We start from the raw sequence: 26,779 nt of genomic DNA on the forward strand, positions 1-26,779 counted from the left end.
TAAATATACAGAAGACATTGTATTGAGTGTATCGAAACATACATATATATATATATATATATATATACTTATTCAATGTTCATGTCTGTCCTAGCTCTTTCAATCATCCAACTCTTTCCCTCTTGTATATGTTTATTTAATGTTTTATGTACATTGGATGTTGTTGCCCCTTGAGAGCCCTTAATTGGTAAATAAAGAAATTGAAATTGAAATGTATACATTTTAAAGTTATATATTTTTCTTTTTATAGGTCTTCAGAATTTTTAAATTAAAAAAGAACTGAATGATTAAAGAATTTTGAACAATAAATTGCAGCTCCCCCATAGGATAATCGTTATCGTTACTTACATGCATTATAATTTATTTCATGTGCATTGCAATTATACATGTATATTCGAAATAAACCTCACGGACTCTCTAATTAATTAATTATAGCCATATCTTTATTCTAGATTTCACGCATTTAGAATTGAGTTCTAACGATGCTGAGTTAAACTAATGGATAATAAATGAGCTATATTGTTCTGCTCGTGTGCACAACGATTGGACAGAAATTTAACACGCATAGTTTGTATAGTCAAAATCTAGCTCTGAATCTCACAAGGCTAACGACAAACTGTTTTTAATACTATGTCAAGGTTTTGTGGTTTATAACAGAAAACTCGTTCACATTGTAATAATGATGACAAACATGAAACTGTGTTGTTATATTACGAAAGCAGAGTTGAGTAACACAATCTTCAATTCTCTTTCACTCAGTTTAATGAATTGGGGGGGGGGGGGCTTCTTAGAGTGATGATGCGTGGTTTTCATTGCGCGTTTCTATGAACCCATAAAAACCCCGTAAAAATACATACCTATGTAAGTTAATATATTGTTGCTTTTTTAGAATTTTATATTACCGTTGTACTTCGGGGATTTATAGAAAAAACGGTATACTAGAGACTATCTTTCGCTATCTAAATAATATACATCAATAGATATGGAGTATGAAGTTGTGAAAGATATTTTTATAAGATAATCAAGGGTACTTGAGTATTTTATTTCATAGACCATCATTTATTACCCGATTAAAAAGAAATAATTGACATTCTAACAAATAAAAAGGTGAATAATTTATTAACTACTTTATAGATAAAACATCAAACTAAAATAATTCTAGTTGTCTTTCAGCCATATACTTTCTGTTGTGGGTTCTAGTTCAAGTCTTACTATGTCTATAGTTGATGGGTTCAGCCAATTCATGTTTCCTGAATGACTTCAATGACATTAGAGTTAAATTGTCAGCATGTTAAGTAGCAGGCGAAAAACCACAAATCAAGACCTTCAAGAGTTACCTCTCTTTGTTTTACACCATTGCATGATTTCTATCTTCATTTGACCTTTTGTTATACTGGTTATAGTAAAATCATTATGTACGGTACTTTGTAAATATTTCAATAAAATGACATAAAAACATGACAACTTTGAACCCGGCGACAATTTGCTATTCCTCTTCATCAAAGTATTTAACACGTTGTTTAATTCGTCAAAGATTATTACAAGTACATACAAATGCATGTGCTTCAAAACTTTATCATTTTACCATAATGATTTATCTATTAAATCAAATTGAGTTGATCTCCCCAAGATCGTATGATATTGTAACTCTAGAACGTAGTTTATAGAATTCAATCTCAGGGCACTACACGCGTACAATATCGCAGGTTGACCAAACATTTATTTTCGCGTCGATGTCGCGGTGAAAATTACTAGTGTTTAACACACACACACACACACACAATCTTAAATAAATACATGTAGGTTTCGGACACGCGAACTTACGGCAAAGTCTAAAATTAATATCGACATATCAAAACTACAAGCCTCAATGGACCATACAAGTCATAACATCCTGAAAAATTTTATATGAGGTTACCAGACAATCAAAATAACCACAGACCAATTCTTCTTGAACTGCACAATGTACTTAAATTTGCCAAGCGTATCGTAAATGACAGTAAACCCGGACTAATTTCACCTCTGTGATCTTTCTCTTCCTGCTTGGCAATTCAGCCATGTTTAAATTTGCATAACTATTTGCATAATGATGTGTGATGCGATTTATTTAGTGCATCCTCCACAATTCTTATTCATTTCATGGACAGCACAGGGAACATGGGCAACCCCGGCCCCCCAATACCGGCATTCCTGTACTTAACCGGTACATGTACTTCCGAGTACCAAGAAAGACAACTCTAACTAAAACCAGTAAAACATCCAGCAAAGTAACACCCCCCCCCCTAAAAAAAAAATTATTTCAATTTCTGACAGTTCTATAAACTAAAACATTGACAGCTGTAGTGTAAATTTAATCAATAAAATACTATACAAAAGAAGAATTCCTTGTACAAAGAGAAAATTTCCCCCATTCCATAATTCCATCACATGCATGTATTAATGAATGAAAAAATGTAATATATTCATCACTACACTTTGTTCTCAACAGCCCCTGGTCAAACTGGTTGGAAGAAAGCACTTATGTCAGCCATGCCAGTGGCTGCTCCCAGTTTTCTGACGGTGGCGCGTTTCCTGGCCTGTTCTGCTGTGACCTTCTGATGACACAGAACACACAGAGTCCTGAAGTTGTCAATGTCACACTGTCCCCCTCCCTCCCACACGGGGCGGATGTGGTCCACATGCCAAAACTAAGGAAGATATCAAAATACATGTACTGAGAGCATTCTGATCTCATGCAGAGAATGTTGTTCAAATTACCGGTAATGCTTTGATTTTTTTAAGAATACTTTTTTTAAAACAGTATAAAAAGACATGGCCAGGCTTAATAACAAATGGTCATTTAAAATATTCACTGATTATATAATATTATGCCTGGTTTATAGAGCTAAACCAAACCTCAATCCAAAGTTCCTTAACTACATGTAGATGCTTTTCCCATTACAATCAAAGGTGCATACCCATCAACTGTAAACATATGCTAAAACGCAAAAGTGGAAAAAAGTAAAAATTATTTTTGTACTCAGGAAAAAAAAAATGATGTACATATACCTGTCCAGCCACAGGATTTCTGACTATGGCCTCCTTCTGCTTTGGATTAAGCTTATCAAACTTACTGCCGTGTAGAATATCTACTCTCCTCTGTACATCCTCTGTGTCCCTGTATATACCAAGAAAACCATACAAGAGGTGTTATTATAGAGGCAGCCACTAAAACAGTTGTGTTATATTGAACTCCTACATGTGGTATCTGTTAACAAACATAGTTTAATTTACTTGATTGATTTACCATATTCAGGTTTCATTGAATTGATTTTCAATTTTTGTTGTTAAGTTCATAAAGTCAAGGTTTCATATCAAAATCGCTGACAGTTTTAAAATTTTAGTGATAGGACCACAGATCAAAAATAGAGATATATGTCAAGTAGTGACCTGATTTGTTTGTACAGAGAGTGAGCATCCAGATGACACAGCTGACACACGCCATGCTCCGCTTCATACACCTGGTCACGGCAGTAACTGGAGTTGGTCTGAATCTGGGGGTGGAAATTTCAATCAATTCACAGTATTACTGAGATTATGACACAAATTGTGATACAATGTTGTAAACTACTGCGGTATCCATTGTTTGTGGGGAACCAATGTTCCTGGGTAACCCTTGCCAACAATTTACATCCCATCAATGTATATACAAACATTTGTTTAATATTAATCAAAATTATCCCGAACTTGCTACCAACCAAATTTCATCCTCAACAAACCAGGAAAATTTTGGCTACCCACAAACATTGACCCACATGAATAAAAACGATTCTACAGAAGTTACCAATACTTAGTGAAATGTAAACATTTCTAAATACAAATCTAAAATTTGAGACATGTATGATTACAATGTACATGAAAATACAACAATAGTTCAACATGAAACAATTAGATAGAAGTAGTGATTATACAGAAGTTATAACTTTTGGTACAAATAGTTATGGATTGATTTATTACAGTCCATGTACACCTTACCCAGTATTTGTCCATACATCTCTGAGAACAGAACCTGGTGGCCCAGGCTGAGTCCGAGTTTTTCAGGGTCTCTTTATCCAACAACTCATTGTCACAAGGCTTGCTGCAGTTCAGACAGATCGGAATTCCATCTGATGTAGTTGCCTATGAAAACCATCATGTCTATTTAAATATTTCAGAGGTAATTCAGTTAATAGAAATCTTTGGTATTGTGTCTGTTTATGTTTGAGGAATACAATTAAATTTTTGGTTTTGGGTTTAGTGTACCGGGTAATTTAATTTTTTGGTCATGTGAAAAAAAACGGACTTTATTGGTTGCCTACCTGCATTAAGCTGCTCCCCGAGTGATGAGACCTCTTCACTACCCTGACCCCACCTTGTACTAGGCTGGCTTTGGCCAGGGACTCAGCAGCAATATCCTCCTGTGGTACAGAATGAAGAAAATTATCTCTTTACTTTAAAAAGATTTTCATCAATTCATTCAATATAATCAATAGTGTATTATCACCTTTCCCTTTTTTACCGCTAATTTCAAGTATGGATGCACTACAGATCATTCCAAACTTTTTAGTGTGAAAATGCATGCAATTAGAAAGTTTCATGAGAAATAGGGCTTACCCCAAATATCAATATTGCTAAATAAGGTTGTGCACAAACCTTAGTTTTGTGGCGGACGGTTGTGATATTTTTGCCACTTTTTAGGGCCTCGTACGCCACCAGTGGACTATCAAAGAGCTGCGAGGACTTCACTATCAGTCGTCTCTTTGTTTCTGTTAAACTGGAATTACAATTTTTAAGTAATTAAATATTTGCTACATGTATACACAGTGCAAGTGGTTATTTACGCATGGAGGGGGGGGGGGGGGGGGGGAATTTACACTAATTATGAGGTAAGCTTAAAACCACATAAAATACCCCCACACGATGCTTAAATAAATCAGATTTTTAGTGTGGTAAATCACGCATTCGCATATTTGATACCTCAATACTGTGTATTGTTTAACTATAAAAAATAAGTACTTAACCACCAGCATAAATAAGCACTTTTACAGCACTGCCCAGTCTTGCATTTTACACTTGTCCCGTTCCTTCTGTCATTCAGTAAAAGAATTGCAATACAAATAAATATTGCTTTTTAAATCAATACCCATTCCATTCCCTCAGGAATTTCTGAACAAGCCGTAGATTGTGTGGATGTAGCAATAGGTCTGGGAGATTCCCTTGGTTGTTCAGTTCCACATCTAATGGCACAAAGTTTGCTCGCAGAGAGGCACCATTCTGTAAAAATTCTGTTCTCTTGAATACCACCATGAATACGGAAATAAAGTGTAAGCACTTTCTCATAATAAATTGTTTTAAACTCCTGCTCAAATTTTTTCTCTCTATACCATTAAAAAAACTAAGTGAATTTTTTTTTCATCTGGTCGAACAATAACAGTATTGACCAGTCTGCTTATCCAACATAAAAACCGTGGACCACTACATTACAACTAATAATAGTTGTAGCTGCTTGCTAAATACAATTTTATTCATATCCTTATAACAAAATCACTAACTAGGTATAAAGGCAACATATGATTTGTTTGACCTAAAGACAAAAAAGTTGCCCTCAGCCTTAGGTAACATTTTTGTCTTCAGGTCCATATGTTTGCCCTAAAATTCAGTCAGTAGCTGTATTATTGATCTGAGACTTTTTTTGCTCTTTGTTTCACATAATATCATATTGACCTGCATACCTCATCGTACAGATATATTCTACTTGTGTAAGCACTGCATTTAAAGTGAAAGCTCTTGAAAACAGGAACATTGGAAATATCTTTGACAATGATCTTCTCTTTACTTGCTGCAGATTCTTCATCTACAAGAAGTAAGGTAATGATAAATGGTGAATGGTTAAAGTTGGTCTTTAATATATAGTGCATTGCATTTTTATTGTTTGTAAAACCTAACTACATATGTACTCTTTAAACAAACACATTAAACAGCCAAGAAACTTTTCTTACTTGGAGGATGGGGCTCTTGATCAAAATCATCATCAAACATTTCGTCTAAGTCCTCAGTTGCTCCAGTATCATCCAAGACCCCCTCTGTTCCATCCACTAGGGTATCGTTAGGTTGGGGTGACAGCTGAGAGAAGGACACATCTTCCTCCGTGAGCTCTCCACTACTGGCAACTTCACCCTCACTGTCGGTCATCTTCAAATCCCTCTCGTTATCTCCAAATCTCTCTGGTGTACCTGTAGTCTGTGAATTGCCTGAAACCTGGTCACTTCTTACAGAGTTTGGTGACAAATGGTTATCTTCATTTATACTTGACTTTGAAGACGGAGTGTAGGTCTCTAGGAAAAATGTTCTTCTCCTTTTCGACTTCACAGGTGACTCTTTCTCAATATTCTTTTCATTAGCTATATCCTCTTCATCATTAGAATTCCGTACCGAATTTCTCTCACTATTTACACCAGTTAAGACTTCATTCCAAGTTGAATCTAAATTATCCTGGGACTCAGTTACATGTACATATGAGCTTTGAGATTCTGATAAACCGTAATCAATATCACATTGTGAAACGCTGCTGTCTTCCTCTGAACTGGCCTCCTTTTCAGTGCCCAGTGGGTCTAGGAGATCAGGTAAATTCTTCTCTTCATTGTCATGATTAGAATCCTCCTTTTCATTGCCCAATGTATCTGGGAAATCAGATATATTTTCCTTTTCTTCATCATAACTAGAATTCAATGACTTGGATTTCTTCTGCTTTGGAGTGTTACAAATTTCACAAAAAGGGAGATCAGCATGATTTAAGAAAGTGCACCCTGAGCATCCCCAGGATTCACGTAATTCATCCTTTTTCTTTGCTTTTGATGATGCTTTGGTGATTTTTTTCTTATTAACGACAAAGTCATCTTCATCTTGCTTACCATTCTCTTTTGAGAAGAATAATCTTTTGCTTTTAACTTTAGGTTTACATGCTTTCTTCATAAGATCCACCACTGAATTGATAGGTTTCTTTTCTTTCTCTGTACAGAGTGAATTATTTCCAGTTTTGCTGATCGTGGTCTCCTCTTCATCACTATCAATAATTTCTACAATATCTTCACTGTTTTGTGAGCTGTTGAGATTTCTCTTTCTTTTCTTCATTGAACAATTGTCTTCTCTTTTCCTTTTCTTTCCACTATTTATAAAATCCAGAATTGATGGTTGATCCTTTGGCTGAAATTAGAGTGAAAAACACAATATTGTTTAATTGAAAGAAAAAAATGCCTCTAGAAATGTGTTTTTTCTTGCCATAGATAATTATGCAAGTGTTAAAAGTGTGAAAGTTTCTTACCTGTTGGGAGGAAAAAATGGCAGCAAAGTCAGTGTTGACAGCCTCCTCAGCTGACGGTGCCTTGTAGACATCAGCTGTGGACAGGAGCTCCACCTGGTACTTATCTCCCTTGTCTGCCTTCATCAGCTGCTTCTGACCATTCAGGGCAGTGGTGGTCACAATCGTCTTTTAAACAATAAATGGACCAAGTATACAAAATTAGTTTTTGGATTATCCATTATAATCTCCATTTTTTTTTTTAAATATCCAAGTTAAAATTCCATTTTTGATGACTTGCCTTTCCTTTCTCCAGAAACAGAAAGGAATTATGATTCTTTACATTTTCCATTTTGCAAATACATGTAGCTTGCTACATCCATTTATCAACTTTGCTTTATTACAAATTTTAAGTCAGATAGCCCTTTCAACAATATACAGAAAGAAATGGAATAAAATCCAAATCATACCTTTCTGCAAATGGCTGACCAGACCCATTCATCCATAGTGTCTTTGGCCACCAGGTAGTGGATGGAGACACACCTGGTCTGTCCGATCCTGTGGGCGCGGTCCTCACACTGAATCAGTACTCCCGGGGTCCAGTACATCTCCGCAAACACCACCAGTGTGGCCTTAGTGAAAGTCAGACCCTGAAAACCTTCACAGCTTACAAATCTGAGGCATATTTAGTAGACCTTCTTTTAAAAAATACTATCTACACAGTTAACGCTCCTTACAATCACTCCCCTCCTCCCTTCCAAAAACAAAAAAAGAATCATGAACTAACCACTCCTGCTGCTAAGATGCTCAATACTGCGACTCTAGTGTCTGGATCTGACTGGAACTGCTGCACATACAGCTGTCTGTCGGACGGTTTGGTATCCCCGTCAATCCTTACAAACTTTACGTCGTGTTCCATCAGCGTCTGTTGTAGGCCGTTCATCATGGCCCGGTGGTAAGCAAAGACCAGAAACTTCAGGTTCTTGTTGTCACACAACATGGCTACATATTCTCTAGCAGGACCTATCTACAATCAAGTTTTGGATAGATGTTATTTCAATCATAGTTAAATCAACTGTCAATATTGTGATTAATGCAAAGTATTTACTACTTGCCATAAAATAATGAAAAGAATGGCTGAAATATATAATCTAAGGGCCCCAAAAAAAGATATTTACTTACTACCTGGTAATTTAAAAGAAAGGTGATTTCAGTAACTGATATTTCATGTTTTACTTTCAGGTACATTAGATTCCATTTTGTTCACCTTTGCCTCCCCACTCAGTTGATAGAGCTTCTGTATGAGACTCAGTGTATTAGATGAAGAGCCTTCATTGGCTACTGTCTGAAGAACCGTGTCCACCTGACATCTGTCTCTCTTCATGGAGGACTTCAGTTCATGGAAGGTCTTCTGAATGTCCTGAATTAAAAGCATGCGATTTATTAGTAAAAATTTCTAAAGAAAAGTAGTTAATAAATCTAAGTTTATCAGTACTTGGGGGGGGGGGGGGGATGGGAATCAACCAAATTTATCTCATCTTATTTACATGTACACCAGTGTATTACCATCATTTCAATACATCTATTATTCTAATCATTCTCAAAATTCTTTGGCATCTTAGCAAGTCTTTCTTAATAAAAACCTCCGCCAGCTCTGATTTTTAAAATTCTTTCATGAAACTGAACATAGTACTGTAAATTCCTTATATTACGTGAGTACTTATTCCACGATCCTGCTGTTTTGAGTCATATAAAATCGCGAACGCGGAACTTTTATCCACACATCTTATTGTTTTTAACTCTCAGAAATTAATAGTGACATTTTAAATTCCGCGAAAGGTGCTTTTAGCGATTTTACGTGGATATTAATTCCTCGCGTTTAATTAGGAATCTACAGTATTCATACAGTCGTTTTTCATATGTTGGAAGCATTAAATGTTTTTACAGTAACTGTTTCCCTATTTAGTAAGCTATAAAATCAAATGACAACAAGACTAAGTCGTCCCTAAAGAGAAAGTGAAGACTTAAAAGTTTAGATATTGACTTTCACACTTAATATGAAACAAGATATTATTAAAAGTTACTGTTTTTGCTCAATATACAATAATGTCACTGATCATGTAAAATTAATTACTGGTAATAATGTACCTTGCTGACTTGAGAATCTTTCAGCTGAAATAATATTTGTTGTCTTTGCTTTGCAGGCAGCTGAGTGAGGACATCATCTTTCATTCTACGTATCATGAGAACATCCCTCAGTTTTTTCTGAAGTTCCTCCAAGTTACAGGCGCCACTATCAGTAAATAAAGAAAACAAATCTTCCAACTATCAGATTACCTAACTAATTTTTGTCATCTTCCCACGCCCATGTCTTCAATGCACAAAAAAGATCTGATGTAAGAAACTGATTGTAATGAATACAAAGTTGGCAAATACCAAGTGGGGGGTAACATTGTATTCCGGAGCCAATGGGCAAAAAAGTCGGATAAATTTAATCTGTATACCAAAATTTAAGATATAGATACTTTATTTTGTGATAAACCATTGAAAAACGGGTTCTAACAAATTTTCATGATTTCTCATTGAAATAACTGTTCTAATATCAATACAGGATCTTGAGGTATAAGTTAGTTCTTACTCAACATTTCTTTTGCGGATTTTGCCAAAATGCTGGATCTTGGCATCACAAAAGTGTGCAGTGTAGGTCCACCAGCTACCAAACTTGTTGGGACAGATGGCATCAATTTGGGAGAAAAGCTGCAAGTATATAAGTCAAGTTTCACAATACACTATTTATAAAATCTCATACTGTAAATGATTCACTATAACATGTACAATAACAGGTGTATTTATGTAGGTAAATAATCAAAAACTATAGAAAGAAATATGTCCATAAAACATGGATGTACTGCTTGTAGTACATAACATGTACATATGTACAGTAACAATCAGACCCAACCTAACAGAAAGTAAACACCAACGAAACCCCCGGTTTACTTCTGGTTTAACTGGGTTTACTAGAGTGGACCCAGAGTAAACCCAGAGTTAACCCAAAGTAAACCCAGAGTAGACACAGAGAGTAAACCCGGTCAGAAGTATACCCCTGAAAGCAGATGCTAACTGTGTATTCGGGATACACAAGGGGCAGGAATTACAGGCAGTAGGATGATACGATTAAAGAGGGGTCTGCTTTACACTTTTTTAATTTGAAGTTCCTTTTAGTTTACATCTGTTTGAAAATAAAAGCGAAATATTGAAATCCGTGAGGTGTGCTACTGTGATATGAATTCCTCCCGTTTAATTAGGAATCTACAGTACTCCTACCCTGATCCATCAGTAACCCACCTCCACAGGTTTGGACAGTGAAGGGGTCCCAGACAGGAGAATGCGTCGGTTTGCAGCCCTGATCAGAGGTCCAATAGCCTTACAGGAGGCCGTCTTTATGTTTCTTATGTAGTGAGACTCGTCTACAATCACCACCTGAAATTTCTGATTGGTAAGAGCCTGAAGAACGACTCGACTGGTGGCTTTCGACAGAAGACCATATGTAGCAATGACAATCTTGGCTTCCTGAATCCCACTGAAATGAAAATAAATTCATGTACACGTATATTTGTACTGCTTTAAAAGAAATCAATTTTTCTGAAAACAATGTTTTTTGTCTGCAACTAGTAAATCTGAAATAAAGCAGAGGAGACATTTTTTAACTTGTGATGAACAAATCTTCAACAGCAAATCTGAACCTTTCATACTCTTGAAAGTCTTACTGTATGAAAACAATTTTATTTTCCTAAAGTAAACTCCCTAATGACTTGTTCTACAAAGATCACCTGGCATCGTTCCCTGTCTGTACCATAAAGATGTCCTCTGGGCTTGTGTCTGGGAACCACTTCTCTATTTCTTCCACCCAGCAGAACCTGAGGGAGGAAGGCACGATGATAAGCAAGGGCCACTCTGACTGATAGAGGTAAGCCACCGACAGGGCCTGTAACGTCTTGCCCAGCCCCATCTAAACAGAAAAGTCACTAAGTTTAAACTATCTTGTTACCCTAATCTCAACTTACCAGGCCTTTCATACAAACAGAAAAATACCACAAATATATGATCTTTACATCCATGACAACCCCTCATTGTAAATATACCTTGATTAACCTATATATGCTGAGATTTGAGCAAAACTTCATTAAAATCAATTAAATAGCCTAAAATAAACGAAAAGAGAGACTTTCAATACATCAAACTGATGGGAGGCAACTCCATTTTGCACAAAATTTTAACATTCTCTAAAGTAAATGCCATTCAAAAAGAGCCCGAACAATTTTGATTGACATTTCCTTTAAAATTTGTAGTTTAAACATGGTATAATCTAACACAGATAAATAAAGAGCATTACTGAGCCCCTTGAGATGAGGCATCATCTTTATGATTACACCTTTATCATATGTGTAAGAGAGGACCAGTAGTAACTTAGATATTGCTATCAAAGGGCATCTGCTACAAAAACCTTAACTTCCTCCCACATCTGAAATTTATGGCTCAGATTCAGCATCCAAGTCTTGAAGTCCATAGGTAGGTCCAGATTCACCATCCATGCAAGTTTGGTGAAGATATGACAAGTAATAACTTACATATCGGACCTGCTCCAAAAACTTTAATCAGGTCTAGATGCTGTGCCACGGGTAAAGTATAAGCTCACCCCCGACTCATTCTCAGTTTTAACTAAAATGTTGAAGAAAACATACCTCGTCTGCAATAAGGCATCTAGAAAAAAGAAATAAAGCAAACGTTTAATATTTCAAACATCATCGTCAGTTAACAAAATGAATAAACAAAGTTTCATTTCCTGAGAAATGACGTGGTCATCATTCAATGATAAAATCATTCATTAAATTTTCTGGAAATCATATATGTGACTGTGTAACCCTTGGAGCCAGAGATAATTAATGAACGTTAACACTGAGTGTAACAGAAGAGGAGGAATGACCACAACTAGGCATGAACTCCAGACCCTTCAGTTTAAAAACCAACCCTCTATTGACTGAGCTAAAGGGTTAACCCCTAAATATAGCTAGTGCTAGTAGAGGCGTCATGGTATTGAGTCTATTATATACCTAATGCACACTATAACACAATAAACAATGATCTTTGCATCCAGGTGTACAGTGCATTGACAGCTAAAACAGAAATAACAGAAATTCGTCAAAGAAGTCACACACCTTTGAAATGATGCACTTTTTTCCTCAGGAAATTGCAATCCTGTTCCAAAATGAACAAGATTAGCCTCCCGTTGGTAGGTCAAATAGGAAAATAGATGTACAGAACAGGTATTTGATCACCAAATGAAGAAAACCCAACTGACAGAGCGATTGTTCCCAACTTGATCAGGTTGGGCACACTTACCGCATTGAGGAATGACAACGCTAAACGGGAACTATTCCCCATTTCAGTAATAAAAAAACTCTCGCAAATGCGGGATTTTGACACGCTTTTCCATTCACATCTTGTTTTCTTTAAACTGAACAATAAGTGCAAGAATATTTTTATTATCAACAAGGACCCACTTACTATTTGTATGCTTCAAATTTGAACATTCATAGCTGCGTTTCAGTGAATTCCAGTAACAAACAAAATCTATTCAGCAAATTTTTAACGGTAGCCTCTATGGATAATAATGTGGTTATTCTGTACACATGTTTAGTTGTACATAGAATTATTCGTTCAATATTTTTTTCATTTGTTATCAAAATATGGAACAATAATTTCTGTTAATCATTGTTTGGTTTTGACTTGAAGTTTCTTCTAAATAAGCATAGTTTAATATCATTTTCTTTTAAATTGTAGTTTACGATATGTGTTAAAAGCATTGCTGGTACAAGCTTCTGTAGTTTTCATGGTCTTCCCGAGATCAAAATATTTAATCCAAAATAAACAACATTTTCTGCATTTATTTTTAAATTTTTCTTGCATGGTCAAGTTGTGTCTACTCATGGAACACAAAACTCTGAAATTTTGGGGATTTTAGGCAGTAAGGCCTATAAAAAAAATTTGTGTGTTTAGGGTAACACTTATGAAAAAATTAGGTTAGGTAGGTAGGGATTTTTTTTAATTTTATCATATTTTTTTCTGCATGAATCCTAAGTATGTTTGTTTGTGTCATATTTAAAAACAGATTTTTTAATAGAAATAATATAAAATTCACAATCAGATAAAAAGAGACATCTAAAAATGGTAGGATAGGGGCATTTTTGTAGGTTAGGTCGGGTTACCCTAAACACACAACTTTTTTTTTTAGGCCTAAAAGCAAACTATCAATGGAAAATGTACGATCAATGCCAGAATACTCACGATTTTCACTAGTTCAAAATCGTCTCATATTTGTTTGCAGCTGTGGAGGACTAAAGTTTTAGGCCACGAAGGTCAGTTGTATAAAGTACTTTTGCACCACATTGCATTTCTCATGCGCTTATTTTTACTTAAGTGGGATTTTTGATTTATTCATCTTCGCTAGCCAAGGGTTTTCGGTCCACTTTGCTCCCCATAAACCCTTGGCGGATTTCATTAAGAAAACTCGGTGACAAGATCTGTTTTATGATTGGCTGCAGCTGCGAGTAGCTGATCCAATCGCAGTGCTTGTAAATATAACACATGTGTGATCTTTGGTAAAACATTCGGTGCTTTTAACAAATTGAGACACAAGTTCTCGAGTACAGTGCCTCCCCAACGATGATCTAACCAGATCGTTTTAAACACCTATATATTTTACTGGGATTGACCATAGTTCTACAAACTTGTCAAGGCTCGCTTGATAGCATGGGAAGTAAACATGGCGAATGTAGAAGTTGCCTATCCCGTTAGTATATACGTTCCTGCTTATGTTTATTGCTTTTAAAGGTTCAGTGAGCTCTGTTTTATTTAATTTCTTTGGTCCGCAATATTCACGACAACGATACCTGATTTTATGGCATGGAAGTTTTCATATAAATCGGCGACTTTTTCACTCCCGGTACAGGTCCTTACAAAACACTATGAATAAAACATTCCGTGCTTTCCCTAGGTTATAACTGAATTCGTATTTAATAGCATCGTTAATTATGTTCCGATATTCGGTAGTCAACATGTTTTCAAGTTGTATTAATGCCGTAGTGTGTATATAACCTGTTGTTTAATTCGCTTAAAATGTAAATATGCAAGGGGCGCAACTCAAGTTGCTCGCTAGATAGCGCCACCACATCACCGAGTTTTCGTAATGAAATCCGCCAAGGGTTTATGGGGAGCAAAGTGGACCGAAAACCCTTGGCTAGCGAAGATGGATTTATTTGGCATACATCGAAAAAAAAACGCATTTGCGGGAGTTTTTTTTTATTACTGAAACGGGGAATAGTTCCCGTTTAGCGTAATCATTCCTCAATGCGGTAAGTGTGCTCAACCTGTTGATGCCAATGATGGTACAAGGGAGCAATATTCCGTTTTAGTTTTTTTCCTGATTCGAAACTGTGTGGATTATTCTAAGATTGTTACAAACCTTCCATTCTTTTCCAGTGCATACCTTATGCCATCTTTTTGAAATGGCATAAGCTGGTCTGCCAATTTGTTTGGGAGTTTCTTTAGAGCCTGGAAACTGTCTGCTTTTGTCATTTCTTTCTCCCGCTTAGTCTCGATGAAACTTACTTTTGATATGTACAGTATAATCCCGTCTGATAAAGCGATTAAACGACTAGGATTTGTATTTAAGGTAATACTAAAACCCGTAAGGTCAATTAGACCGCGACGTACTGATTTTAACTGCTTGGGACATAAATTCTTCAGTGTTTAAAGTAATTGGGGTTTTTTTTGTTAAAATGTTAAAAATTCACTTTTTAATTTTTTGTTTAAAATTTTTGACACGTTAACGGGGTTAGGTTTTTTTTCATATATGGAATGTAATCAACTTCTTTCCAGTTCATACATTTGCAATTAAATACTATGCAAGTACTATTATTTATTACGATGGTAGATTCGTTAAGATATTACTAACAACTGGGGTATCAAGTTTAGTTTTATTAAGTTGGGATGAATGTGATAACATCCATTGCATCAAAGGTAAAAAACAAAAAAAAAACGTAATTAGCCAAATTGCATAAATAAAAGTTTTCATTCATGCAACTTGATGCGCTATAAACGACTAGCTTTATTAATAATGTCCACTGCCAACGGTACATTTTTCTGCCAGTTGAATTTCTTTATTAGATCAAAAGAAAAAATTAACTTAATTTTCGCGTGTACGATTTGCCGCGTAACTTTCGCTATGATGCAACCTTTTCGCGAATAAACGGGGATCTGTACACCGTTAGTAGACGCTGTGGACCGTAAGAATGCAGGTCATCTTCATCAAATACAAAAATGAAACTTTTTCTTACATCCTATATGAATATTTTATAACATGTGCATGTATATGTACTAAAATTGACTTTATGTTCTTATTCACCAGTTCAAACGAACATAAATTATTTATGAATTAAAAACTCAAACACATATGTAGGAACTGCTTCGCATGCGTCTGTGCAACAGACTTGGTTTTAATTCAAAAATTTTACAAGTATATTCATTTAATCTTCTGGTTCATAATCAACATTAATATTCTACAATATAAAAAATAAAACATTAGATACATGTACACAGTAAACGTAAAGGGAGGGGGGGGGGGGGTTGTTGCATGTAAAGCAGCGAAACCTCGAATGACTTTAATTCCCTAATACCTGGACACAGGTAAACTACCTGTTCCGCACGAGTACACTTAACCCCGTATACTCGTCAATAAACCAATCGAAATCGTTATACTATAAATAACACCGGAAACAATAACAACACGTGTTTCCCTTACCATTTATAAATATATATAAATGAACAAAAGTTACACAGTCGTTGCATGGTAGTTTCATTAAAATATATCATTCATCCCTACAACTAGTACTTGCATTTGTTTGTATGTACATGTTTATTCACACTACAAAAGAACTACTTTATCCTTATATTGGAGTTGAGTCAAATGTATGTCAAGTTTTGTCAATTTTTACTACGCATTTCATTAAAAACTAGTTTTAGGTCTGTAGCTCCCGGTCTGAAAAAATTCCGATGGAATATATGGGATATAAAGCTACATCAAACTCTGAACCTTCTTGTGAGGCCGAAGAATTGTCCTGGAGCCAAAGTCTTAACAATTATAAAGACTCATCTGGCTGATTAGTTTCTGAGAAGATTTACTCTATATATTCCTATGTAAAACTTTAACACCCCCCCCCCCAATGTGGCCCCACCCTCCCCCCAGGGATCATGATTTTCACAACTTGGAATCTACACTACCTGAGGATAATTCCACACAAGTTTCAGCTTTCCTGGCTGATTAGTTTCTGAGAAGAAGATTTTTAAATATTTACTCTATATATTCCTATGTAAAACTTCGACCCCCCCATTGTGGCCCCCCCCCCCCCCCCAGGGATCACGATTTTCACAACTTTGAATCTACACTACCTGAGGATGCTTCCACACAAGTTTCAGCTTTCCTGGCTGATTAGTTTCTGAGAAGAAGATTTTTTCAAGATTTACTCTATATATTCCTATAAAAAAACTTTGACCCCCATTGTGGCCCCATCCTACCCCCGGGGGTCATGAATTTCACAACTTGGAATCTACACTACCTGAGGATGCTTCCACACAAGTTTCAGCTTTCCTGGCTTTATTGTTCTCGAGATTTTTGAAAATTTCTCGAAATTTTTCATTAATTTCTAATTATCTCCCCTTGAAAACGGATGTTGCCCTTAATTTCCCAACTTTGAATCCCCTTTGCCTAAGGATGATTTGTGCCAAGTTTGGTTGAAATTGGCCCAGTAGTTCTTGAGACGATGTTGAAAATGTGAAAAGTTTACGGACAGACGGACGGACGGACGGACAGACGGACGACAGACAAAATGTGATCAGAGTAGCTCACTTTAGCTTTCAGCTCAGGTGAGCTAAAAATAAAAAGGGTGCCGTACAATCTTCGATTAAATATAAATGATTTCATACATTTACAAAAATATCATTTGAAAGAACTACCATCTATTATTTATAAAAGTATCAACTGAAATAATACAAAGGTATTTAAAATTGTCTATAAAAAGTAATTTAAAATCGCGAAAGTAACTCGTTTATTCACCAAAGTTTCCCGTGTTATTACCATTTATCGCGTATATTTCACAACAAATTAGCAACATATCGCAAAAGCTATTACTTTATTTACGAAAGGTTTGCTTTTATTTTCGAAAGTTTACAACACATCGCGAAGATTTGAATTCATTTGCAAAATGTTCACGTATTTTTTCTGCAATGTTCGCTACGTACACATTGCAATGCTCGCTACCTTCATTTATGGGGTTTATAGCCGCATGAACCACAACAGAAAGCTTATTTGATTTAGCAGGCATAGTACGTATCTGCAAACTTTGTATTCATTTGGTATATATAACTGTCTTTAAGGTATCCGATTCGTACTAGGACCTAATTTTCTATCCTTAAATTATTATCCATTCATGTATTAAATATTCTATTATTGAATTCGAAGCAGTTTAGAGTGGAAAATGATTTAGCAAGAGAAATTTTCAAAAATGTTATTAATTAAGCACTTATTAATTAATGAAGATTGCATAAAGGTCTATGAGGACAAGGAATTAAAAAAAATTAAATATTATATAAGAATATCAATAAATGCTTTGGCGGATGATGTAATTCTACAGATGTAATCGTTAGAATAGAAAAAACTATTGAAAACAATTTTATATCAGATCGATTTTTTTTTAAGAATTGATATATTAATAGATTAAAAGCAAAGGGGGAGGGCAAATCTTCAAGAACAAGAAAAGGTAATTTATAAGTACACATTCCCCTCTTACTGATACTGAAGAATACCTAAGAATACTGAGTATTAAGCCCATAAATTTTATCTGTTAATATGCATCCAGATTCAATGAATCTGATGCTAATGAATCTGGGACAATTTTGGATCGGATACCTTAAAATCATGCAGTCATATTGTCTTTATGGCAAACCCTCCCAGGCACGTAGCATCAGGGGGGGGGGGGCTCCCTTTTTCTCGCAGCAACTAATTTTTTAAAATTTACATATAAAAAATTGAATTATCATGGCGTTGCCCCCCCCCCCCCTTTTTCTGGAGGATGTAAAAAATTAATATGAAAATAAGGAAATTAGGATTGAAATTGAAGTTATATACTACGCCAGCCCCCCCCCCCCCCCTTACGGATTAGGATTTTGAAGATTTATAGTCTTCCATGTAGTCGCACGCGCACACTTCGCGTACTTGTTGGCCGGACTGATATGCATACCCAATTAAACAAGTGATTAACTCAGTGAGGACACCATATACCCAGATTACCTATGATGTAAGCATCTCGAGAAAATGAAGCAGCACACATATCTGGGAAATTTAATGTTGAATCTAAAAGGTGGTGCATTTACATTTAAACATATGTTAAACTTATCAATAAACTTAATTTCCAATGCAATTTTCCCATTGAAGTTATGGAGTTATTCCCCCTGGCATTCATAGGTAAATAGATTATATGATTATTTATAAAAACAATTCAGTCTAAATGCAATGAAGCTGCATAGCCTAGCCTTTCTGGTAGTGCTCAACATTTACAGAGTGTATATATGTGCATCGGGACTTGTTTTTATACCAAAAGATTCTTAAATCGAGTATTAAGCTCTTCAAAATAAAAAAAACTGTACTGCGATTAATAAAATATTATAATTAAAGATAGGGGTTATATTGCAGAAAACATTTCTGTTAAACAAGAACCATATGACTGACCAAAAGCGCGATTAAAATATGAAATTAGATGCATGCTGTCAAACCTCCATTTTATTTTGATCACATGACCACAATTTATTTATAGATGCTAATGGCAATGGGGTTTTCAGCTTTAATTTACACCATAAACAAGCGAAATTTAAGCACAAACATGAATTAACGATATAACCTTGTTTAATTTTTTCACATTAATTCGCTGAATGAATGTTTTGCATCGCCAAAACCTCAAATGCATTTTTTTTCCAATAGATGACCAATGCTGATCATACCCACACATAATGGTATGATCCTATTGCATATACACACACGGTGATAGGAATAAACTATGGACATTATGGTAGTAAATTGATTGCAGGCATGGCAGGGGCCAAACCTGGCGTACATGTAGTGCAGCTTAAACCTATTCAGGTTCCAGAATCATTAGTGAAAGGGAATAAATTCATAAAATGGGACGAGGTAAGAGATAAAACAGCTCCCGACGGAAGCCATTCCTGTGCATACCGTTTGTTAAACCACTGATGCGTAATCACTCGTCTGTCCGTCTGACACATGTACTGCGTTAGGTTGACAGTACTCGTTAACACTTAACTGAATTTGACAACAATGCGCGTGCATGTTGTATTTATTGTCCTTGCATATACAATATCTAATAGGCGATCTTTCAGATATGCACAGGCTCTGACTGAAAACCAGCAAGTACTGCATATTCCATGGTATTTGGTCTATACGGCAGTGCAACACTGTACTTGAGTCATTCTGTTGGCTTTGTGGTCTATGACAGTACCACTCGCTGTCTTTTTTATGTACATAAAGCCCAGGAACAGATAGTCTAAATATAAATTGGCACAGAAGACTGTATTTGAAAGCCACACCCTGGATTTAAGAAATAACATTTATGTTTCTCCTCGGGACACATGCACTTGATATTATGTGTGTCTTTCATCAGCTGTTAGTAGTGTTCCAAGGCAATGCTCTTGCATTTTTGCATCATTTTGGTTTGAAAGAGCTTGTTTTGGTCAAGTTTTTACTGTTCAACATGACTCAATTTATATTACATGATAATGAAATATACCCTTTGAATGTTGTCTCTTTGTTCAGGATATTTTGTAGGCAGTTTACTTACAAGTTTGATTTGGTAGAATCAACATGTCAAAATACTAGGAGTTTAGTCAAGTGGCAGTACTAACGGTAGAAGTACCGGTTCACAATTTGATTAACCAATGCTTTCCTAAATGCCTATGGACCTTAATACCTAAACTTCTGACTATAAGCTGATATAAGATATTTTCTTGACAAAAAAATCTTATCCATTCAGACTTAAATACTGTTGTATATTTTCAAGACAACAGTCAGGATTTTAGCTGCCAGTAACCTCGATTAAAACCAAACAGAATTACATGTAATCAAATATTGTTGAATGAAAATGCGGCTGAATATTGTTTGAATGACGCCTAAGAGCGGTTGGTTAAATGTCAAGGGACTGTTTGCAGTATCTACTTCTTTTTTAAGTAGAATATTCACAAACTGTCATCTTGCTCTTCTCACATAGCATATACAAAAACACTTGAGTTCACTGCAAAGTATCTTATATTACGAGAGTTAGTGTGTCTATGACATAATTACTCATGTCTTGAACATGTATATACCGTATAAAGCGGTAAATTTAAGTCATTTAAGGGTTTAATCTCTTCTTACCAATGAGACAGGGAAGTTGCATGTGCATAATAGATGGAAAAGACAATTACAGATGGAAAAGATCATTTAAGATTGAGAAACTTGTTCAGATTTGAAGGAAAACAGGATGACAGATTAAGGGTCAAGGATCAATGTTTATTAGTACCGTAGTACATTACTGTACAATACTTACTGGTAATTTTGATTGTTAATAAAGACTTTGGACTTTTGTTTTTTTTATTGAGATAAAATCTAAATGTTTAGCTGCTTCATAAATTTGATATTTTGAGTACCCACATCAAGGATAGACCATAATGTTGTCATAAGTTTAGAAGTACAAATGTACAAAATTTTCAATGGACAGTCGTTGCTGTATCTAATTAGTATCCTCAGGCAATGACTAATATGAGAGGTCATCAGTGAAGCAGTTGGATATTTAAACATCCATATATTCGATATATGTAATACCCATGTATTATGAAAGAGAAATTCATGTATTCAACACCGTTTTCATATTTGTATTTTGATAGTACATTAATTGCATATATGCACCTTTTAAACAACATATTGGAAATAAGCTGGAAATATTATTACAACTAGTTCCAATGCCTAGAAAATCAGTGGATTTGCTTCACTTGCTGATTGTCCATGAACATAACCTCCAGTGGTATCTCTACTAGACAGTTGTTGACATAATTATACTTCTCAATACACATGTTTAGACTTTTAATTTCATGGTCCGTATAATTTTGTTGCTTGACTTGGCTGGATTTGTTTGTCAACGCAAAGTACATATGTATTGGTTGAAATCATTTCATAATGGGAGAGGAGGAACTTGATTGCCCCAGTTTTCTCCCATGGGAATTGTATGATATTGAATTATTATGTTTAGTACATCAATTCTATCAGATACCTGTATCACTAATAATATTTCCCTAACTCTAACCTACAATATTATCTCATATTATATAAATGAGGTTGAAATATAGCTAACATGGTACAAAATTCAATGGCTGAAGCCAGACCAGAGAAACTTGTCTGTCCTTTCCAAACAGGAAATGTACCTATACTCGTAGTTTAGCATTGTAAAACTAAGCATGTATATATTGGTAGTTAGTTACGCGCAGGCTGCAGCTATCCCTTGTTTCTATTCATTAGCTAAATGAAAGAGCAGTAGCATTATACCATGTAAATCAAGCTTTTATAAGAGGAAATGATTATTGGATGTATTGTTATATACACTCCCCTGATTTTGTGATATTTTCTATGCTGTCATAAATTGTGAATTAATGTCGTTGAGGATCCTGGTGTCGATCCTGCTTCTGCATTTGTTGCATATTATTACAGCCTGTATTATCACTGCTCTTGATTTAAGGTACACGCTGTACAGAACATCATTTGAAATATTAAATGAGTGATCTTCATTAGCTTAGAAACTGTAGCAATTGATATCAATAGAAAGTGTCCAATTCGAAAGACATTTGCTTTTTAAAAAAATTAATTACTTAGCAGGTCATGCTGAAATAAATTTCACCTCCTTAAAGTATTTTGAATTACAGACTCATGATACCTTGACAGATATTAATTAAACAATGTACATGCATTTTGAAAAATAATTTGTTTAAGGAATAGAGTAAACAGTTACAAGAAAACACATTTTTAGCAACAAGAACCAGTTTTGAAATACCCATTTGCATTATTACTTTGTATGCTTGGCTGTAATCTGCAATTGACATTGCATAAGATGTAATTTACATAGATATACTTAAAACAGAGTTCAAGTCTTATTCTTCTTAAAAACATGTTTTAAAAGTCCAATAAACATGTTCTTCTGTTTAAAATTTGGCAATATTTTATCTGAGTGACACATTTATTATGCATTCTGCACAGTGTATTCAAAGTGTTTCATTTTGTATGTACCAGGTGATTCCATATATATCAAAGCTTCCTAGTATCTGTGATTGTAGTGGAATTTTATTGTGACTCTTTGATGTTAAATCAATACAGGGTTCCTTTTACTCAATAGTGTTTTTTCCTTCTATTTTGATTGGTCATTTAAGGCTTATCGTTGTTATCGTGACAGCGAGAGTTTTAAAGATAAAAAAGTAAGGAAAGAGAGAGAGGGTTAAATGCATGTCATCTTATCATTATAATTCAAACAAAAAACATTGAAATTTTATATAGTACAGAGGACAAAAGATACAGGAAAATTCTCTCAGTTGTCTAGACTACAGAACATTGACAATTCTGAGAAGCCTAGAAAAAAGATGTAGAGCTTCTGAAATACATGTATATTGAATACATGTACAGGCATTTAATTCTAAAGATGTAAGATTTGTTACATTTTGCATGTAAACTGAAACTTTTTTAGAGAGTTAGGCACGGAACTATTTGATTTTGCCTATATATTCCTGTCCCTTAAAAGTAAAAGTTTACATGCTTTGTATGAAGCATTTGATTCAAGATTGCCTGTCAAAATGTTAATTTTATATGAAACGCAAAGAAAAAAACCTGAACTGAACAATTGTGTTAGAATAAACTCCTCCTGATCACTGATTAGGTCTGTGATATTAGCTTGGTTCCCAGTATTTGTGACATTTCTCACTATTTTCTTGGTGTGTATTTAATTCTGCTGGACACTTCAGTGAGGCTTGAGCCAGCAGTCATTGCCCTGATGTTCACTGTCTCCCCTTATATAGCCAGTACAATGTACTGCCTGATACCACGACCAGATCAATGGTTTATGAATTTTGTGTATTGCCATGAGAAATATGCTATGCTAATGAGTTTATTTGTAAGTGATGGTAAACATCTCTTTGCTTTATTTGAAAGATTGAGAAATTTCAATAAATTACTTAATATAAAGAACAATTTTCAGTACATGATTTCCTTGATTATAATTATCATAGTATACTTTTATGTCAATCTGCAAACCAAACCAAATGTTGATATAAGGAGAAGACAAAGGGGTTTTCTTGGGACCACCAGGCAATTGAGGTCATATAAAGAGAGACCTGGTAATCAATTGGTCCATCATTTCCCTAGGCTGTCTAGACACAGAGATGGCCAGTTATCGCTGGTCACACACGTTAAGTGGCTCTATAAGGTGCAGAACTCATTACAATCAAAGTTGCACACTGCCATTATTAGTACAACACCAGATGCAGTAAATAAATTGTTCAGTTTCAAGTAATGAACACGGCTTGCAGTGTTGTATGGTCTTTCTGTCCTCGAGTCCAGTGACAAAATTTCACCGATATTTATGTTTATCATATGAATAAGGATTCTTTTCCCCCAATAAAAATGTATTTAGTAATCCATTCAGGAACAAGATAGCAAACTGGTGATGCTGCCTTGATAAAAGCTCGTAAAGCAGTTGTGTAAGTTATAATGCTAGCATATAAATATATAAATAAGATTGAAATCGGAGAAGAGGGATGGGCAGAGTTTATAGGGACATATCATGCAGACAAAGACCTCATAGATAGGTTTTTACCACGGAAGATGAAATGCAGCCAGTTTGAAGTGAGGGATGTTCAGATGCAGGTTAAACGAAATGTCAGGGGGGTCCCTTTCATTTCATTTCCCAACCCAAACCCCTGTGATTTTATTTTGAATATAGGTTTCACTGACTACATGTGTATTTTTGTATATTTGTTAAGTCATGGGTTTTTGAATGTTCTGGTTGTTTCCTAAACCTGTAAGATATTCTATTTTCATGATTTTAAAATCTATAAAATATGCAGCTTCTCCAAAGGGACAACCCTGGGTCCCCACCCCCTCATTTTGTTTTGACCTTTATAGAAAGATTATGGCTGTCCCTGAGTTGGATTTAGAAGATCTTTACTAAATTTGATAAATATATAGAAATCTCTTCACAGCTTTAAGAGAAAATCCATAAAAAAAAAAAAAAAAAAAAAACCCCAGCAATATATTTTGTATGAATACTATTGTTGTCAAATCATAGCGAATGAGACATAATGAATACTCCCACTAGGAAAAAAAGATGAACTGTTTAAGTAAATTGCCAATACACTGTATATAATTAATGATTCTCTGTCGTTAGGACTGTGATTGGGGCTACATCAGCAGATGGTTTGAATAATGATTTTATGATATTTGTAATTGACATCTTAATCCTAACAACCCCTACCATCTCAGTAGGTCTGGTCCAAGCAACTGACAAGCATTTATATGAATCATACACAAGATATAGATTGACTATGTTCATATGATATATGCCACCTTTGTAGAAATTTTTGTTCTCGTCAGTTTGACTGAAAACAAAGTACCTGGTCCAGGATATTTTATATCAATATTCTGGGCTTTTTTTTTTTCAAATTCAGTTGCTAAATACTATCATATTAAGATGACTTCAAATTAAATTTTAACAGAACTTTAAGTATACCCACTAACCTGAAAAGGAGAGGTCACATTGATAATTTTTTGAAGGTGGCCTTATTGATTCTGTTGGTACTCTATTGATCTGGTTTAAGGGATGCTGTATGAGAATTGGAATACATCATAATGCTCAGTGCAAACCCCATGTTGATCGCTCGAGGTTTGAAAAAACGGTCGTGTACTTTATCAAGTACTGCAGAATATTGGTCAGCATTTATTTGTGGTCCAGATTATGGCAATAAACTTTTGTGTGCAAAAATTAAATGCTGTTACAATATGATATACTGGTACAGAGCATGCATGGCGTTTGTCTTGTTGGCCTGTCAGTGCAATCATTGCAGGAGCATTGTGGTTTAATTTTAATATGGGGTAGTTTCCTTTTATGCCTGTATCAACAGAGTATCATATCCAAAAAAAATTTTTGTGCAATGAAAACAATAATGTGTGTCTAATATTTGATAGATCTAGTTAAAACTGGTACTGAATATATATTAGCCAACAGAATGACACAACTAAATATAGAGAAATGCCAAAGGTCAAATATGCCTTAATTGGCTCTTCTATGAAAGTGAAATATCCGTGATACAATATTTTATATACCATCACTCACAAGATTTGAATACAAAAATATGCAAATAGAAAGCAGTAAACAGAATTTTTGTTTTATATGGTTTGAATAGGTTGCAGAAAACAAATATGTAATCAGTTAAACCTGGTTACCAGTATACTTTTTTTGTCCATTCTAGAAACATTATACGGTATGAAAGAACACAAGTTTTACTATTATTTTATGAAATATTAGATGTAAAGTTTTTTAAAAAGGAAGATAAAGTGTTATCATGGATATAGAACATTTTTTTGTCACTAGAAACATTGTTTCTGTTTCCTTGAAAAATTTTACTTTCATATATTTTTGCAACTTCATAACTTCTTATTCAGATAAAATCTACAGGTACTTTGGACTTATCTGTTATCTAGTTCAATCACAGTATGCAAGGTTTAATTTGTAAAATTGCAAACAACACATTTGATACATGCATCTTTGACAAGTCCTTAGTGAGTATAGACAAACCGTTTTAACCCACTGTCAATATTGATCGTCAGTAAATTTGGAGGCTGGTAGGCGCATTGTGGATTTTGTTGACACTGAAGCACTAGTTACAGGGTTTACAATCAGGGTGACATTTACAAGTGACAGAGCTGTATTGTCTGGCCTCTGTGGGGATTACTGCTTATTGACTGAGGACAAACAGCAGTAAATAGCGGCAGAAGCCAGACCCAGTCCTCGGGATGCTGCCGCATTCTGAGGGCTTCAGAGCGATGGAGTGGATGCTCTTGTCATTGATGCACTCTCTGTAGAGCACGAGCACATGTGTTGGAGGTCCTTGAGCTCACATTGTGTAGGCAACACCTGGCTTTAGAGCCTTAAATCTTAGATAAGCTCACTAATTTGATCTTCATCTATTTTACTACTAAAAAGAACATATAGTGGAAAAATGAGAATTTAGAGTTCAAAATTTAGCCTGTACATGTACGAGTTTCACAAC

The 26,779-nt window shown here is 35.1% G+C and overlaps 2 protein-coding genes across 19 annotated transcripts in view; one reads left to right on the plus strand and one right to left on the minus strand.

Moving 5' to 3' along the window:
- Positions 1 to 2,330: 2,330 nt before the first annotated feature.
- Positions 2,331 to 14,993, minus strand: LOC105335669 (DNA annealing helicase and endonuclease ZRANB3). 3 transcript variants are annotated; one of them, XM_011439679.4, is made up of 19 exons: positions 14,838 to 14,993; positions 12,058 to 12,076; positions 11,146 to 11,324; positions 10,661 to 10,895; positions 9,954 to 10,072; positions 9,464 to 9,608; positions 8,583 to 8,735; positions 8,103 to 8,342; positions 7,786 to 7,965; positions 7,340 to 7,504; positions 6,018 to 7,221; positions 5,751 to 5,872; positions 5,162 to 5,292; positions 4,672 to 4,792; positions 4,338 to 4,436; positions 4,015 to 4,158; positions 3,430 to 3,533; positions 3,049 to 3,157; positions 2,331 to 2,687 (listed from the first exon to the last, which is right to left on the minus strand). In XM_011439679.4, exons 1-19 carry the CDS (start codon positions 14,948 to 14,950, stop codon positions 2,496 to 2,498), a joined length of 3,774 nt encoding a protein of 1,257 aa, XP_011437981.3. In that variant the 5' UTR covers positions 14,951 to 14,993; the 3' UTR covers positions 2,331 to 2,495. The 3 variants fall into 3 exon arrangements, with proteins under 3 accessions (XP_011437981.3, XP_065944135.1, XP_034323930.2); XM_066088063.1 differs by having other exon boundaries at positions 14,862 to 14,965; XM_034468039.2 differs by having other exon boundaries at positions 11,146 to 11,232; positions 14,838 to 14,955.
- A 4,440-nt stretch (positions 14,994 to 19,433) lies between these two features.
- Positions 19,434 to 26,779, plus strand: part of LOC105335651 (1-phosphatidylinositol 4,5-bisphosphate phosphodiesterase beta-1) — a 55,103-nt gene continuing 47,757 nt past the window's right edge. For 9 of the 16 annotated variants that reach the window (XM_066088389.1, XM_066088387.1, XM_066088391.1 and 6 more), the window contains exon 1: positions 19,435 to 19,613. In XM_066088389.1, coding sequence (XP_065944461.1) covers positions 19,515 to 19,613 — 99 coding nt within the window. In that variant the 5' untranslated portion in view covers positions 19,435 to 19,514. Of the gene's footprint in view, positions 19,614 to 26,779 lie in introns of all 16 variants that reach the window. The other 7 variants (XM_066088386.1, XM_066088400.1, XM_066088390.1 and 4 more) reach the window with 3 other exon arrangements.

Source organism: Magallana gigas, chromosome 6 (genome assembly GCF_963853765.1).
Source record: "Magallana gigas chromosome 6, xbMagGiga1.1, whole genome shotgun sequence".
Classification (NCBI taxonomy): Eukaryota; Metazoa; Mollusca; class Bivalvia; order Ostreida; family Ostreidae; genus Magallana; species Magallana gigas.

Excerpts from the sequence above, each read along its gene's own strand:
- LOC105335669 (XM_011439679.4), bottom strand. The coding sequence starts at position 14,950 with ATGACAAAAGCAGACAGTTTCCAGGCTCTAAAGAAACTCCCAAACAAA. Across the intron at positions 10,896-11,145 it reads CAGACAGGGAACGATGCCAG|TGGGATTCAGGAAGCCAAGA; the intron begins GTGATCTTTGTA and ends TTTTCATTTCAG. Across the intron at positions 7,505-7,785 it reads GGTCAGCCATTTGCAGAAAG|ACGATTGTGACCACCACTGC; the intron begins GTATGATTTGGA and ends ATTGTTTAAAAG.